The sequence below is a fragment of the Phasianus colchicus genome, chromosome 21 (assembly GCF_987193195.1).
Source record: "Phasianus colchicus chromosome 21, bPhaCol1.hap1.1, whole genome shotgun sequence".
Classification (NCBI taxonomy): domain Eukaryota; kingdom Metazoa; phylum Chordata; class Aves; order Galliformes; family Phasianidae; genus Phasianus; species Phasianus colchicus.
The window spans coordinates 3,588,161-3,602,584 of NC_143456.1; the positions used below are offsets into that span (position 1 = coordinate 3,588,161).

At 48.9% G+C, this 14,424-nt stretch overlaps 1 protein-coding gene across 3 annotated transcripts in view; it reads right to left on the bottom strand.

Moving 5' to 3' along the window:
- CLIP2 (CAP-Gly domain containing linker protein 2) overlaps positions 1 to 13,191 on the bottom strand; it is a 60,535-nt gene extending 47,344 nt beyond the window's left edge. Inside the window, exons 1-2 of one of the 3 annotated variants that reach the window (XM_090122775.1) lie at positions 13,083 to 13,191; positions 1,253 to 1,466 (exon numbers count right to left, since the gene is read on the bottom strand). In XM_090122775.1, the coding sequence (XP_089978901.1) occupies positions 1,253 to 1,364 (112 nt within the window). In that variant the 5' untranslated portion in view covers positions 1,365 to 1,466; positions 13,083 to 13,191. Of the gene's footprint in view, positions 1 to 1,252; positions 1,467 to 12,708; positions 12,981 to 13,082 lie in introns of those variants that run through there. The other 2 variants (XM_031591898.2, XM_031591896.2) reach the window with 2 other exon arrangements.
- Positions 13,192 to 14,424: the final 1,233 nt, after the last annotated feature.

A 14,424-nucleotide genomic window follows, 5' to 3' on the forward strand; every position in this document is an offset into this window, starting at 1 on the left:
CACTTAGAGTCCTAAGAGTTCATTTCTCCTTGCTGTATGTGTGTGGCTGAGAAAAAAAAATGGAGGAAATACAGAAATGGATCTGGGGAACAACTTCAAAATAAACTCATAATCCTTACCCTAAGAATTTCCTTTGTCAACTTGAGCATCCCTCTAGGAAACAGATAAGGAGGCTTTTATTTTCTTTGATTTGGATGCTAAATTAAGAAATGACTCTAATATTTAGAACCAGTAGAGTCAAGTCGCCAGCTGAGAAACAACAGTGATGCTACACTCCCTGCAATGTTGCACTACTCTACTTCAGCCCATAATCTCATGCGGTCACCAACACCTTGCACCAAAGACAAGTTAACACTGTGGTTCTTACAATATTGTTCAAAGAAAGAACAGCAGAGATGATGTATGGCCATGAGCAGAGCACAGCCCTGCCACGTGATAACAAAACACAGCCAAGTTTGCTCAACATCGTGCAGAGGCATTCCATGCAAAGACCCCACATACCTCACAGAGCAAAACAAAAACCACAGCAGTCAAAACAGCCAGAAGAAAATGCTAAACAACACTCAAACCCTTCTGAAGTGTAATTTATACAGCAGCCTGTACAGCTTGTGTATACCCTGGATATAGATAAACGGACAGTAAGACATGTATGTGTGTGTCTAGATAAATCACTGTTGGTATCCCAGTGCTTCCAATGATTCTATTGAAACAAAGGCACTAATTTGAGATAACTAGCACAGGACAAATTACCTTCAGTGCCCAGTTCTCACTAAAACATTCCCACATGCCAGAAACAATGGCTATAAGACAGTGTTTAAGGCATCCCGGGGTGAGGTTCCCATCTGCACAAGTATTACCAGCTCTTCAATTTTTAATGAATGTAGATGGACACATACAATTCTCTCTCTGTATCACAGCACCACACCAGTGCAACCTTTTGGCTAAAAACCCCACTGTCAACCAAATCTGCCCAAACTTGGGCTGGGGGCTGTGCATGTTGGCAATCCCATGCTTTGTGGCCATGTCCAACTGCCAGAGCAATCACATCCATACCTAAACAATCCAGACAGGAGACATCAGTTGGACAAGGGAGGACATCTAACCACCCATTCATATTTGTTTTGATCCACGCTCAAGATCAGCTTCCTTACAAGATGAGCAATTCCTCACCCTACTGAGCACCACTGGGTCTTTGCCTTTAAACCTGGCCATCGCTTGGCTCAACTCATGTCCCCATTGATGGAGTTCCTACCTTCCTTTGTACCAGTGGTGACGGTCGTTGCTGCTGTCCCTGATGCTCGTCCCACTGGGCTGGAGTGCTTCCCTGCCCTGCCAGGGATTTTAAGTCCACTTGGCTTCAGCATGGTTGCTGCCTCTGTATCTCAGGTTGGTGCTACCAGCGTCTCCAAGTGCTGCCCTGCTGTCAGCGCTCAGGCTCCTCGATGTTGGGTTCCATCGCCACAGACCTAAGGGGGGAAGAGCACAAGTCAGTCAGATTATTGAGAAATAAAACAGACAATGGGTGGGAGAGCACGAGCAGCACCCAGCTTTGTGGAGGTGACATGATCTTTCTTTTTCGCACCTGTAAAATGAGGGAGATCTCCTTTGTCTCCCATTTTTTATGTTACAGCCTTTTCCTTAACCTTGCTAAGTAACTTCCAACCCAGAGACCTTGGTTAGAGCAGAAGATTCTCAGAACCAAACAAGAATTCAAATTCAGTTTTGGACTGTTCTTTAAATTCTAAAGTCTCATCTCATCCATTAGGATCACACTATCATTAAGGCTGGAAAGACCAATTAAGATCATTTAGTCCAACCATCAACCCTGACCTCTGTAGGTCAGATAGCCAAAATCCACTTCTCCTGTTCTGCAAGGGCCTTCCCAAAGGGGCATTACAACCCCATGGCACCTCACTGCATGTTCCCCATGTTCACACAACCTCAGGGCAGCTCTTCCAAACCAACACAAGAAGTAAGGAAGAGGTCAACATTCACAACTGGGCTTCTAGCTCCTTCCATTAAGGATAAATCTCCAATCTTGGTAGAGAAAACAAGGCTTCCCCCATGCCTTCCTGGTAGGCAAGGGGAAGAAGACATCCAAATGTGACTAGGCAGCATTAAGAAGCACTGAACTTTTCAAGCAAAAAGTTTGATGGCAATGAAAGAAAAAAAAAAAAAAAAAAAAGAAAGGAAATGACTAAATTGTTGAAAAAAATGCAAAAACATTCCAAATGGATAAAGAAAAACAATCAAAAAATGGAGACTATCAGCAAAAAGGAAGCTACGGTTGGCTGACTGAGCAGGGATGTGGGCAGAAAGAGGTGGCAGCAGAGCGAGACAGGGACAATGGCAACAAACTGCAAAGGGAACAGCAGCACAGACAGGAGGTGAGGACACCCAGGTCTGGGCCATGGGATGAGACAGCCTTGTGTCTGCATCATTTGAGAGAACTGACGTAGCAAAGTCTTACAGATGCTGCGAGGGGAGAAGTGCAATGGCCAGGATGGGAAGTGATTAAGGAGTGAGTAAGGATCCCAGCACAGGCACGAGGGGAGGGCTGGCAGCTCTCCAGGGAGAACCACAGGCACACAGATGGGAAAATAAAATTAAAAAAAAAAAAACAAAACCCAAAGGAAAAATTCCAAAACTGTTCCCGAAATCTCCTGGAATGCTGAGACACCAAAGAGTGTTTCAGCAGTAAGTCAGCCATCCCACACTGGGTTAGAGATGAGAGAATAACAAAAGGAGACTAGGGAGACAGGGAGCAGAGAGGGATCTGGGTGTCCTGGTGGCCAACACGGTGACCATGAGCCAGCAGGGTGCCCTGGTGGCCATGAAGGTCAAAGATATTTGGGGTGTATTAAAGGAGCGTGGCCAGCAGGACATGAGAGGTGATCCTCCTGCTCTGCCCTGCCCTGAGGAGGGCACATCTGGAGTGCTGTGTGCAGTTCTGGGCTCCTCAGTTCAAGGCAGATGTGGAACTGCTGGAGTGAATGCAAAGATGATGCGGGCCTGGATCACCTCCTGTATGAGGAAAGGCTGTTTGCCTGGAGAAGAGAAGGTGGAGATGGGATCTGATCGGTGCTGATTGATAACCAAAGGGCAGGAATCGAGCGGATGGGGCCAGGCTCTTCTCAACGGCACCCAGTGACAGAACATGGGGCACAAACTGGAATACAGGAAGATCCAGTTGAACATGAGGAAATATTTCTTCACTGTGAGGGTGATGGAGCCCCAGAACAGGCTGCCCAGAGAGGTAGGCAAATGTCCTTCTCTGGAGATACTCAAAGCCTTCCTTCTCAGGTGGACTGGATTTTATTTATTGGGGTGGGAGGGAATAAGAGGAAGTGCATTCCCACTGCATTACATTTCTGCCAGAAACGTTGATGCAAACACATGCTTTCAACATACTGATGCTGAAAAACAAAAACTCCATGGGCTGCTAATTAAGCCACCCTGCAAACAGAGGGCTGCTTTTATTCCACTATACAGCCCACGCACATCCATACTCACAGGGCTCAAGAAGTGCCCAAGATGCCATCCTGTGTGCCACCCCAGCACCTCAGTCTGGGCACTCCTGAGTTACACATCAGGTCATTATCCTCAGCCAGACTGCCCTGAGCCACCCAAGCCTCTTTAAGCTAAAACACTGGAAAGAGAGGTTAGATGTTAGGAGGAAATTCTTCACTCAGAGAGCGGTGAGGCACTGGAACAGACTGCCCAAAGGAGCTGTGGGTGCCCAACCTTTGGGAGCATTCAAAAGGCCAGGTGGGAACACAGCCCTGGGCAACCTGATCTGCTGGGGGACAACCCTGTCATGGTATGGGGTTGAAACTGGATGATCTTTAAGGTCTCTTCAAACCCAATCATTCTAAGAGCCAAGCAATGCAGCTTTCATCCTGTGGTCGCATCTCAGGCTGGGACGTGGGCCAGCATCTCCACAGGGCACTGTGCTGCTCCATTAGAGATAACAACAACTTGCTCTGAGCTTCTGTATTGCATCCTCAGCACCCCAACAGGTGCTCTTAGCAGAGTTCTGAACACGCACAAACTCACGTCCCATACAACAGCATGAAACACTTGTGCAGATAATACAAGGAATAGGAAAAAAATGGCTCAAGTTTAATATTCCAGCTGAACTTCACAGAAATGAGATTTTCCCCTGCCACAAGGTTAAAAAAAAAAAAAAGCCACCACAAAAATATCTAAAAATATCTGCCCCTATAAACACTCAGGGGCCAGTTCAGCTTATTTTGTTTTTCCTTCTTCCTCAAAAATGATGCAGACTACAAAGGTCTTCAAGTCCTCCACTGGATTCTTCCTGCAGTCTTGTCATACCAGGATGAATGGCTTTGTGTGTTCCCACAACAAAAAACCATCCCAGGAATGCACAATACGAAAACTGCTCCCAATGACCAAAACATTCTGTTCTCCATCTTTCCATCGGAAAAAGGGACGGCCAAATCTGAGTCACCCAGGCTCAGATTCAAAGAGAACAGCTCTCAGCTAAATGCAGATGTACTCCCAAAAAAATACCTCTCACCAGCAGCGATATAACTGGACACATGAAGTATCTGTAAGATGGGCCTGGCATCATAAGAGCACACATCAAAAACACAGGAATGGCGGGAGGTGCTGAGATCTCAGTTATTTCTCAAATAGGGTAAAGGTTTTGGAAACAAAACCTATATTGCCAAGGCTGCAAAAAGGTTCATCTTCAAGTTTCTCTGCTTTACCCATCCCTCCTGCCCTCAGCAAGGCACATGGATACCCATTTGCCACATGCAACATCATCCCATTCAAGATGGGCCATAAAGCAGATCCTCAAACCCAGCATGCTCCCTAGAAGGAAACTCTCCTGAGTATAGGACAGGATCTGTTCACCTCCACATACTGAACAGAACAAGCACACAACACAGGAACAGGTTTCTAGACAGACTGAGTTGGCCCAAGTCCCATCCTGTGGCTGGTGCTGCCTTCTGGATGGATCTGGATGTAAGATGCATTTATCCAACACAGCACCCTGGGTAAGGCACAGGGACTCTGTGCTGAACACAGATTCAAGTGGAACTCAGGCTGGTGTGCCTGAGCACTGTTGGAATGGATCGATGCCTACAGTGCTTTATAGAGAAATACTGAGTTGTTTTGTTAACATTACGTACATAGCTCAAAGCCTAAGTGCTAAAACTGATTTTCTAAATTTGCAAAATTTGATTCCTTGCCTGCAAATTTAAATTTACAGTCAGTGATGCATACAGCTTTTCTAAGACCCAGACCCATAGAAGAAGGTAGAGTATCCAGTTATCAGTTATCATACTGCAGGAAGTGATGCTGTGTTGCATGGGAAGTGAATGACAGACAGTGCAGACAAGCAGTACAACAGTTCTGTTTAAGGCAATCTTGACTGATGCACATTACCAGCAATTCCTAAAGCAATTGTTTGGATACAAAAAAGGTTTGTACAATGAAGTCTGCTTCTAGCCACTTCCATCTCAGATGATGCTTTGTGACACAATTGCTTGTGTATTATTTCAAACGCTCAGCCAGCTTTCTGCATACGAACGCTGAGGATGAGGAACCCCAGGGGTTCTGTACACAGCCCTATGGGGGCACACATACAAGCAGAAGGAACACAAAGAGAGTTTCAGCCACTTCAGGGCTGCTATAGAACGATGCAGTTGCGTGGCTGTGTTCACAGAGATTCTTACGTTAATAATAAAGACAAAGCCTGGGAAGTCCAGGAATTCCACCTTCAGCTGCTGCTGATGTAATAACAGTGATTCCATATGGAGAAATGGAAGGGAAGAGAAACAATTTCATATGATGCCAAACAACACACAGCTGAGCTCAGCAGCACCTGGGTTTGGACAAATCCCTTGCATGCACATCCAGGAGAGTTAAGTATAAACACAGGAACCAAACTTTCTACCTATATTCTGGCTTTGTAACTCAGAGCCTTCAGCAGGTTTCTGGGTTTTCCCATAGCATTACTGGTTGCAGGAACCTCCATCACTATGCAGCATTGGCACTGACAACAGAGCCCAGAGCATCCCTGAAACCCAATGGCTACAAAAGGAGGGGGTCCACCTGCAGGAGCTCTTCACCACTTCAGTAACCACAAAAGATAAAGGCAGAAAGCTTTCAGTGTTGTACTCATTTATTAGACCTTATACAAAGCCATCACTGGCCTAAAGGTAGTGCTATCTATTAAATGTAAAGTTGCTTCATGTCTTGTTTCCGGGCATTTGTGCTGCATTCACTTCATGCTTTCAAGCTTTTCTGCACTCCGTTCCCCCCAGAAAATTGAGAATCTCATGCAATAAAGCTCAAGCTCAGAATCATTACGTTGCTGCCCACTTCCCTGCAAGCCACAGGGAAACACAGGTTAAGATTTGGTGCCCTAGGCTCATGCTGGCTGTGCTGAAAAGATGGGGGAGAGGGTTTAAGAGAAGAATTTTGCCTTGAAAGCAAAACCCCAAAGACTGAATGGTTCAAGTCTGGTCTGCAAAAGGGACAGGAAACGAATCCAGAACACACAAACACCACGATCTGATAAAGTCAAACTGCAGCTCTGCTAGAAGAGAAAAGCTTATGCTGAGAAGAAAGGGGGGTTTTATCTTTTAATTCCTTCTGATGCCCCATCTGATCCCAGGCAATCATCCCATCCCTTCGCACTTCTCTGATTAGTTACTGCTTCCAACAAGCAATCAGAAAGCTATTTCTGCAGCACGTGTCGGATTAGGGTTAAACCCTTCCGTTGCATTGAAGCATAGAGGAAATAAGAGACTCATCCTTAATTAAGGTCAGAGTCCTCTCCCAAGAAAACATTCCCTCCTCCCATAGAGCTGAGTGCCTCAGGAATGAAAGCACTGTATTGCCATCAGATATGGGGAAGAGCCACGGCATCCCCTGCCATCTGCTCCCATGCTGCAGAACTCACCAGGATCCTCAGCCAGAAAGTTCCATAGTTACCATCAGTCTCCTTGCATCTCCCAGAGGTGATTAACATCTAAGACAACCCTGCGTTGAGTTTACTTCCTCACTCCAGTTTCATAATAATTGGCACAGAATGCAAAGGGAAAGCCTGCAGGCTTTTCATTTAAAGCCTTCACACCTTTTCAAAACCACTTCTAAGCACTCCAATAGTCTCATCATTCTGTTTTACCACTTTGTTTCAGTGGTAAAACAAAGGTTATTAAAGGAGAAATGTATAAAAGCATCCCACTGCATTCTATAACTAAAAACCACAAAGTGAGACCTGAGGTGATTGACTCGACTGGAGTCATTCTGGGTGTGCTGGTGAGCTCAGCTCCTCCTGTGGCAGAACATCTGATGAAGAGTAGCACTGTAGATAGCAACAATTCCATATTTATTACAGAGCAGAACCATCCCCAATTGGTGGGGAAGGTTTGGGAGCTGCAGGAGTTCCTGCTGCCAGGTGTTGAGCCCTGGAGGAGGGGACAGTGTCCTACAGAAACAACAGGACAGCAACACAGCATTGCTCACGTGGGAAAGGAATGATGCACATGGAGATGGCAGAGCTGCCATCCTGCAGGGACAGAGCTGATAACACAGCAATTCAGGCTGGACCCAATGAGTGCTGCCATAACTCAGCCCTGCAGAAGGAGCTGAACTCATGGATTTCCCTGCTGTTAGGTCCTTGATTTAATACAGCATTAAAGTTCAGCCTGACACCTTATTTGTTATTCACTGGAGCTCAGCTTTACACCCAGAGCTCCATCCCTGTGCTGGTAACACTGGGGCAGTGCTGGAGGTATTCCCTGCAGCATCCTTCTCCTCCCCCATCCATGAAGCTGACCCCATGCCACACACACTGAGAGCAGCTTTGTTCCCAGCCTCACCAAGCACTACAACTTGCCTGGACCACCGGCACCAACATCTACACAGCTCCCAATGGTGGGGACAAGGAGGCTGGTAACAGCTCTGTGTTGGCCAGTGTGCATTGCTCAGAGCTTCCTACTTCGTTGCCTGCAACCCCAGCACAACAGCACTCAGAAGAGCTCAAGCAGTCCACAAACATCACAGCACACAGTGCATCACCTCTTACTCAAATTCTTATCCAAACTTTGGGTGGAGCCAGGAGTCGATGATCCTTACGGATCCTTTCCAGTTTGGGACATTCTATGGTTCTATCATTTCCCATTCTTATCGATGATCAAAAATCATTTTTGCAAGCTGGATCCAATCGGATCCTTATCAGACAGCATTGCTACATTATCCCCTTCTGCCCTGCACCACACCTTGCAATTTATCATTGACTTCAGACTGTATCAGCAGCAAAGAAACTGAGATTGCAGCCTGATGCCTTCAGGCTCTGAGCCACACACACAGCCACAGGATGGCTGCCCACTGCATTACATTGGGGAGGTTTGACTGGAGAGCTTTGGGTGGCTGGGCAGGACCACAGCTGTGATTTCCTAAGCAGACCAAGATATAATCATATCTAGCCAAGCATGGAGGGGCTACAGGCAACAGCCTGAGCAGATTATAATGCAGAGTAATAGCACAGCATCTCTAACCCAGCCTGGTCCTGTTTCACCCCAAAAGGAAGAATAAAAACCAAGTTGTTACCTCTTCTAGAAAGGGCACTCTCTTCATTTTTGGCACCCCAAGGCAGAATATATCATAGCATTCCATAAACCTGAGCCATACACTCACCCACCCAACAGCATCCTTTGGGCTGACATTTCCACATTTGTGTGCTGGAAGTAATAACACATAAGGTTATTTCAGATTTAGATGCTCCTAACACCAGATGTTACTATTCCTCCCAACAGCAAATAAACTGCCACAATACGGCTGTTTAATCTCATGGATTGAGACATCTCTTCTTTCACAGTCTCAGCCAATGGGACTCCCATAGTGCTTCAAAGGGAACACCTAAGCATCACAACTGTAAAGCTCCAACATGAGACACTTGGGCTCTGGGAAGTCCTGACAGCAGGTGATTAAACAGGTTCAGCTTAGCAGACGACTCAACCAAGCACAAAAAAGGCAAAAATCCCTCTAATTCCAGGTTTGTGCCACGTTGTCCATCATTAAACCTCCGTTAGCAATGGCTGGTGGATTGATCACCAACATGACATGGATGGACAGAACATCCCATGTTGACAAACCTGGAAGAAGAAGTCCATAGAAATAGGAATACTTATTCAAGGTTGCAAGCTGACCTGCTCCAGTTTGCACAGAGCTCAGTGTTATAAAACAAACAGCTATCAGCTAAATATAGTTAGGAGCACTTCCACCACCAGGCTGGGCTTCATGCAGGGGGCTGACCAGAGGCAGCATCACAAACACTGCACAGCAGGCAAACACGAGGCTAAAAAGCCCATTAAATACATCACACAGCACAGCTGCCTCTCTGTACCTTCCAGGAGAAACCTCCTTTCCTAGGGTTTGTCCCAACACACAGGACAGTCTCTGCTGCAGGGATGTGACTGCAGGTTGTGAATGGCAGATGTGCAGGGCTGGGAAAGCACTGCTTGCTGCAACAAACGGCTGCTCCCCGCCTGGCAGCACTGCTGAAAAGTTTCCAGCACTAATTGGCAGACACAAGCGTTCCCCAAACATGATGCAATAAATAACAGGGGAGGAATATGTCAGTGGAAGAAGAACAGATCAGCCAGAAAAAGGGACCCGGGACAAACAGATGGGTCAGATCGCCCCAGATTTTGGTGAATTCCCTCTGGTGTGACCAATACTCATGTATGCTTCCCCTGCACTATACCAGTTGTTCAGTAAAATCCAATTGGATTCCCAAAAAGGACAAGCAATACACTTTTACTTGCATTATCTTCCTTAAAGAAACTGCGTGGGGGAGCACAGGAGAAGGATTAAAAGCACCTCAACCCTGAGGTCTGGATATGCAACACCCACAGTTTTCATTCTCAGTCCTCAAAGCAGCGAGAGCCACAACATCACCCACCTGGGAAGAGCTGACAGGGAGATGGAAAGGATTTTCCCAAGATCACATAGTGGGGATGAACCACACACAAAAGACTTGGGAAGTCATTCTGATTGATTATAGACAGAGTATAAATGCTTCTTAAACATAATCAGTTGGCTGCCCCAGGCACAGATGGAGTCACCCAGGAAGTTAGCATTAGAGCTGAGAACACGAGCTCCCAAAAAATCAACAAACAAGTCGCCCAATTGAAGTCAGCATCACATTTGATCCCATCACACCAAAGCTGACAGCAAGACATGACAGTGCTCAGTGCTATTTCTTCTTGGCTTACGCTCTGTCTGAAGCAACCACAGCTATTTTATGGACACCATCTCACTCCTTTAGAAAATGAAGAACGGTGCCACGTCAAGGGAATCATCTCCACACAGCCTGATGCAGGAATCCTGCTTTTTTTTTTTTCTTGTTGAAGTGAGGTTTCTTTGCTTGTTTTTTTTCTTTTTTTTTTTTTTCAGGAATAGCACTAAGTATTACATGAAGGTGCCAGACTCAGTCACATGCAGTGAAGTCATTTTTCCACTGCTAGCTACAGCAACACGAGAGTGAGAAGTTAAACCCAAGCGTGAATAAAGCCAATTGAATTTGTCCCATTTCGCACCACAGCTCAACAAAGTGTTCACTCTGGGCTCCTGGGGTGACCTCTGGCAGTTTGCCCTCTTTATTAGCAGTTCTGATTTAGGTGTCAGAAGGCCAGGTGTACTGCAAGGCCCCAGTCTTGCTGGACTCCACGTTCCCAGTCACACCAAGCAGCGACACAACATGCAGGCACTGCCAACCATCTAACACAGCAGCAGAAAGCACTTGCTTGCCCTTTATCAGCAGCTTCCATAGCTGCTCTTGTGCTCCCCTGGGAGACAGAGGGGAAAACAGGTCACAAGGCATTACTAAGGTCTGCTTTTTCAGAAATCTCTGAGCTAAGCCCACACCAACGTCTGATGCAGGTGAGCAACAAGTCATGCTCAGCTTCCAATGCCTGGATATGGGCTCTTCCTGAGCTTTGCAACTCATGATGCTGCCATGCACTCTACAAAGCAGTGCCCACAGCATGCATCTGGAGCCTGCTTTACAGACTGCCTCTTGTCCTCTTCAGGATCATGACAAGAATATGAGATATTCTCGTTCTCTCTCAACTTTCATGGATAGAGAAAGCATTTGCAAAATCAAACCAGCAACCTCGGGAGGTGAAACCCTGCCCTTCCCCATATCACCACTCAGAGATGTGCAGGGTATGGACCCTTCCGCATCCCTCCACGCTGGGAAACCCCTCCAACTTCTTCATCATTTCTTCTGAAAAAGAGGAAGAGCACCAGGAATGCTCTTTGCTGGCCTAAATTATGGCACCTCCAGGGCCACAGGCAGCGGGAGGCCAAAGAAGAACAGCAGACACAGCCCTCGGCCTCAACAGGCAAGCCAGGCTATGCTTACCCTAAAAGCATCCCTGGAACACTCAGGATTTCCCTTAACTGAAGGCATACCATGCACACATGTGCCCCTGAAACAAACTGGTTGCAGTGCAGCCTCTGCCACACTGCAGTGCTTGGTGCCAGCACTTCGAGGCAGCGCTGTGCTTTGAAGCCCTGGGATTGCTGGCACCTTTCTGCCAGCACGCAGCTCCTCCTTCATCCCAGCAGGCTCTAGCAGCAGGTAGGTCATTTCTTAAAACAACCCAAGTTAAGCTCAAGGCAAGGGGCTGCGTTATGCTGAAAGCATCCCCTCCCCAGCAGGGCAGGGGGGCTGAAGAGGCCCTGAAGCACCGCTGGGTGGGAGAACACTGCCCAACATGGGTAGGAAAAGGCTGACAAACCTGGCCATACGTATGCAGGTATATCCACCCTGAACATACACAGCCACGCACCGACCCGCTCTCAAAACACAAGTCACTCCCTATGGAAACCCTCAGGCCAGCAGTGATGAAACTTGCCACCCGCTCCAGCAGGATGCTCTGCTCCCGAGCTGGGCTTTGCAGCCCTTTGAGGCTGACACAGAGCAGCACTGACAGCGCTTTGTCTCCCAGCTCTCCCCTGCTGCAGCTGCAGCCGCCCCGATACCCCGAGACAGCACCACGCCTCTGCTCCGGGCCCCCCCAGCTCGGTGCTACGGGCCAGGAGGCGAAGGAACCGCTCGGTCCGTCCGAGATCTGTGCTGCCATCCCCCAGCAGCACGCAGGAACACATCTCCTTACTGCAAACAAAAATAATCCCACCGCAGCCACTCCTACAGCCCTAGTCGATAGCTAGGTTATATCAGAACAAAAAAGCAGCGGGGAGACCCAGCCCAGCCAGCAGCCGGAGACAAAAGAAAAACAGTCCTCCGGCTGCAAAGCTCGAACTCGCACGGCGCTCGATGCTGACGCCCACCTCGATCTCCATCGCTCAGCACCGGAGCTGAGCAGAGCCACGGGGCCGCCGCCCCGACCCGGGCCGTTCCCAGGTGGGCGCACAGCGGGGGCTCAGCACGGCAATACGGCAGCACGGCCCCACCCGGAGCGCACAGCGCAGCCCCTGGCACACAGCGCGTAACGAGGACGGTGTCTTTCCCTCCCCGACCCAAGGACAATGCTACATCCGTGCTGACAGCGCCCAGCCCCAGAGATGAGCCTGAGCCCCATCCATCCATCCATCCACCCACCCACCCGTCTATCCATCTATCCATCCATCCATCTATCCATCCGCCCCTCCTTTGTTGGGGCTGCCCCCCATCCCCAGCCCGCCGTTCCCCCTTACCTTCCGCAGCCCGCAGCCCTGCCGGGCGGCCGCCGTGCCACTCCCTGCGCGCCGGAGGGAGCTGCGATGATTGGAGGAGGGGGAGGAAAAAGAAGGAAGGAGGAGGAGGAGGGGGAGGAAGGAGGATGCCGGGCGTTAGGGGCGCAGCCCGGCCCCACCGCCCCGCGAACAAAGGGGCGGCTCCGGGGCCACCCCGCACCGAAATGCCGCTGGTTGTCGGGCCCCGAACGCGGCGGAAGCGGAGCGGGAGGGTGGAAGGGAGGAGGGAACGCTCCGCCTAGCGGCGGGCCTGGGGAGCGAGGGGAGCGGCTGCCTGGGAGCCGGAGCGCCCTTCCTTAAAGAGCAGGGAGAAAAACGCCGAACGTGGGTCTCACCTTCTGCTCGGCGCAGATGCGGCTCTGGAACGGAGAGGCTCCCTTAAGTCGTGTTTTGGCAGCTGTGACTGGTGCAAGAGGAACAAGAGGAGTTGGAGGTACTTCCTGGAGAAAAAGGAGGAAGCCTCTAATTGCTGGGGTCTGGAGAATGCAGTGAAATGAAGGCACCTGTGGGAGCTCCTTCACCCAGAGGCAGGCAGGAAGGGCTGAGCTGATGGCTTTCACTTGGCCTTCACCACCTGTCTGCTGCTAATCCCAGAGCTGGGGACATCAGATGGAAGCACATGGTGCTGGGCCATGGAGTTACAGGATTATCAGGGCTGGAAAGAACCACTAAGATCACCTCATCCAACCATCAGCCCAGCCCCACCATCCCCACTAGACATCAGTGTCACCTCCACTGTTCTTGAACACCTCCAGGTCTGGTGACTCCACCACTTGTGCCTGTCTCCAAACTCAAATCCATGCCTTGGACAGTAATGAAAGTGCTTTACACAAGGGCTGCAGCTCCATTCAGTGTACATCTCTGGCCCTGCAGACACCCTGGCTCATCCAAAGGGCAGCAGTTGAAACTGCACATCAGATGCTGCAGCAGAAGGCACCAGGCCATGCCGTAACAGAGCAGAGTCCCACCTGACATCAATTCTGTCATTGGATGCTGTGACCCTTCTCCATCCTCTGCCCAGGAATGCACAGCAGGGATGCAGGCAGCAAAGCAGAGCAGAACAAAGCAGAATTCAACAAAGCATCACCCGCTGACAGCCCTGCCCTCAGCAGAACGATCCACCCGCAAGCAGCCTTATTTTCCATCTCACAGATGGAAAGCTGAATCGAAAAGAAATGGTTGGTCCAAGTCAAAAATAGAACCTGAAGCACCCGACACCAACGCCTCTGCTTCAACTGCCAGCTCACTGAGCTTCCTGATATCTTCCCTGCATCCAAACCCAAGTCGGTGTTTGCGGGTGTGGATGCAGGATGTTTGGTCTCTTCTCTGTAGTTGCCTATGGAGACGGCGTGTCAGCAGAAGGGAGCTGGGAGAGGAGGTCCCTCCGAGTCCTCTGGACTCCTGCAGGTCTGAGCACACGTACCTAGGGGAATAAAAGAAACAAAAATATTGCGTGTTCTGCCATCATGAATAAGCAGGTAGGAGATGGCCTAAGCATTGAAGCATCTTTTCATTTTATTTCCCAGCACAGAGGGATGGAGCATCTCTCAAGAGCTGATGAGACAATTGCTCTGTCGCTCACCTAAATGTTATGTTCCCCTGTAACAACTCTGATTCTCTGCTCTCTAACATGTTTCCATCCAGCAATTACAGTGGCACTCAAGAATTAGCTCAAAT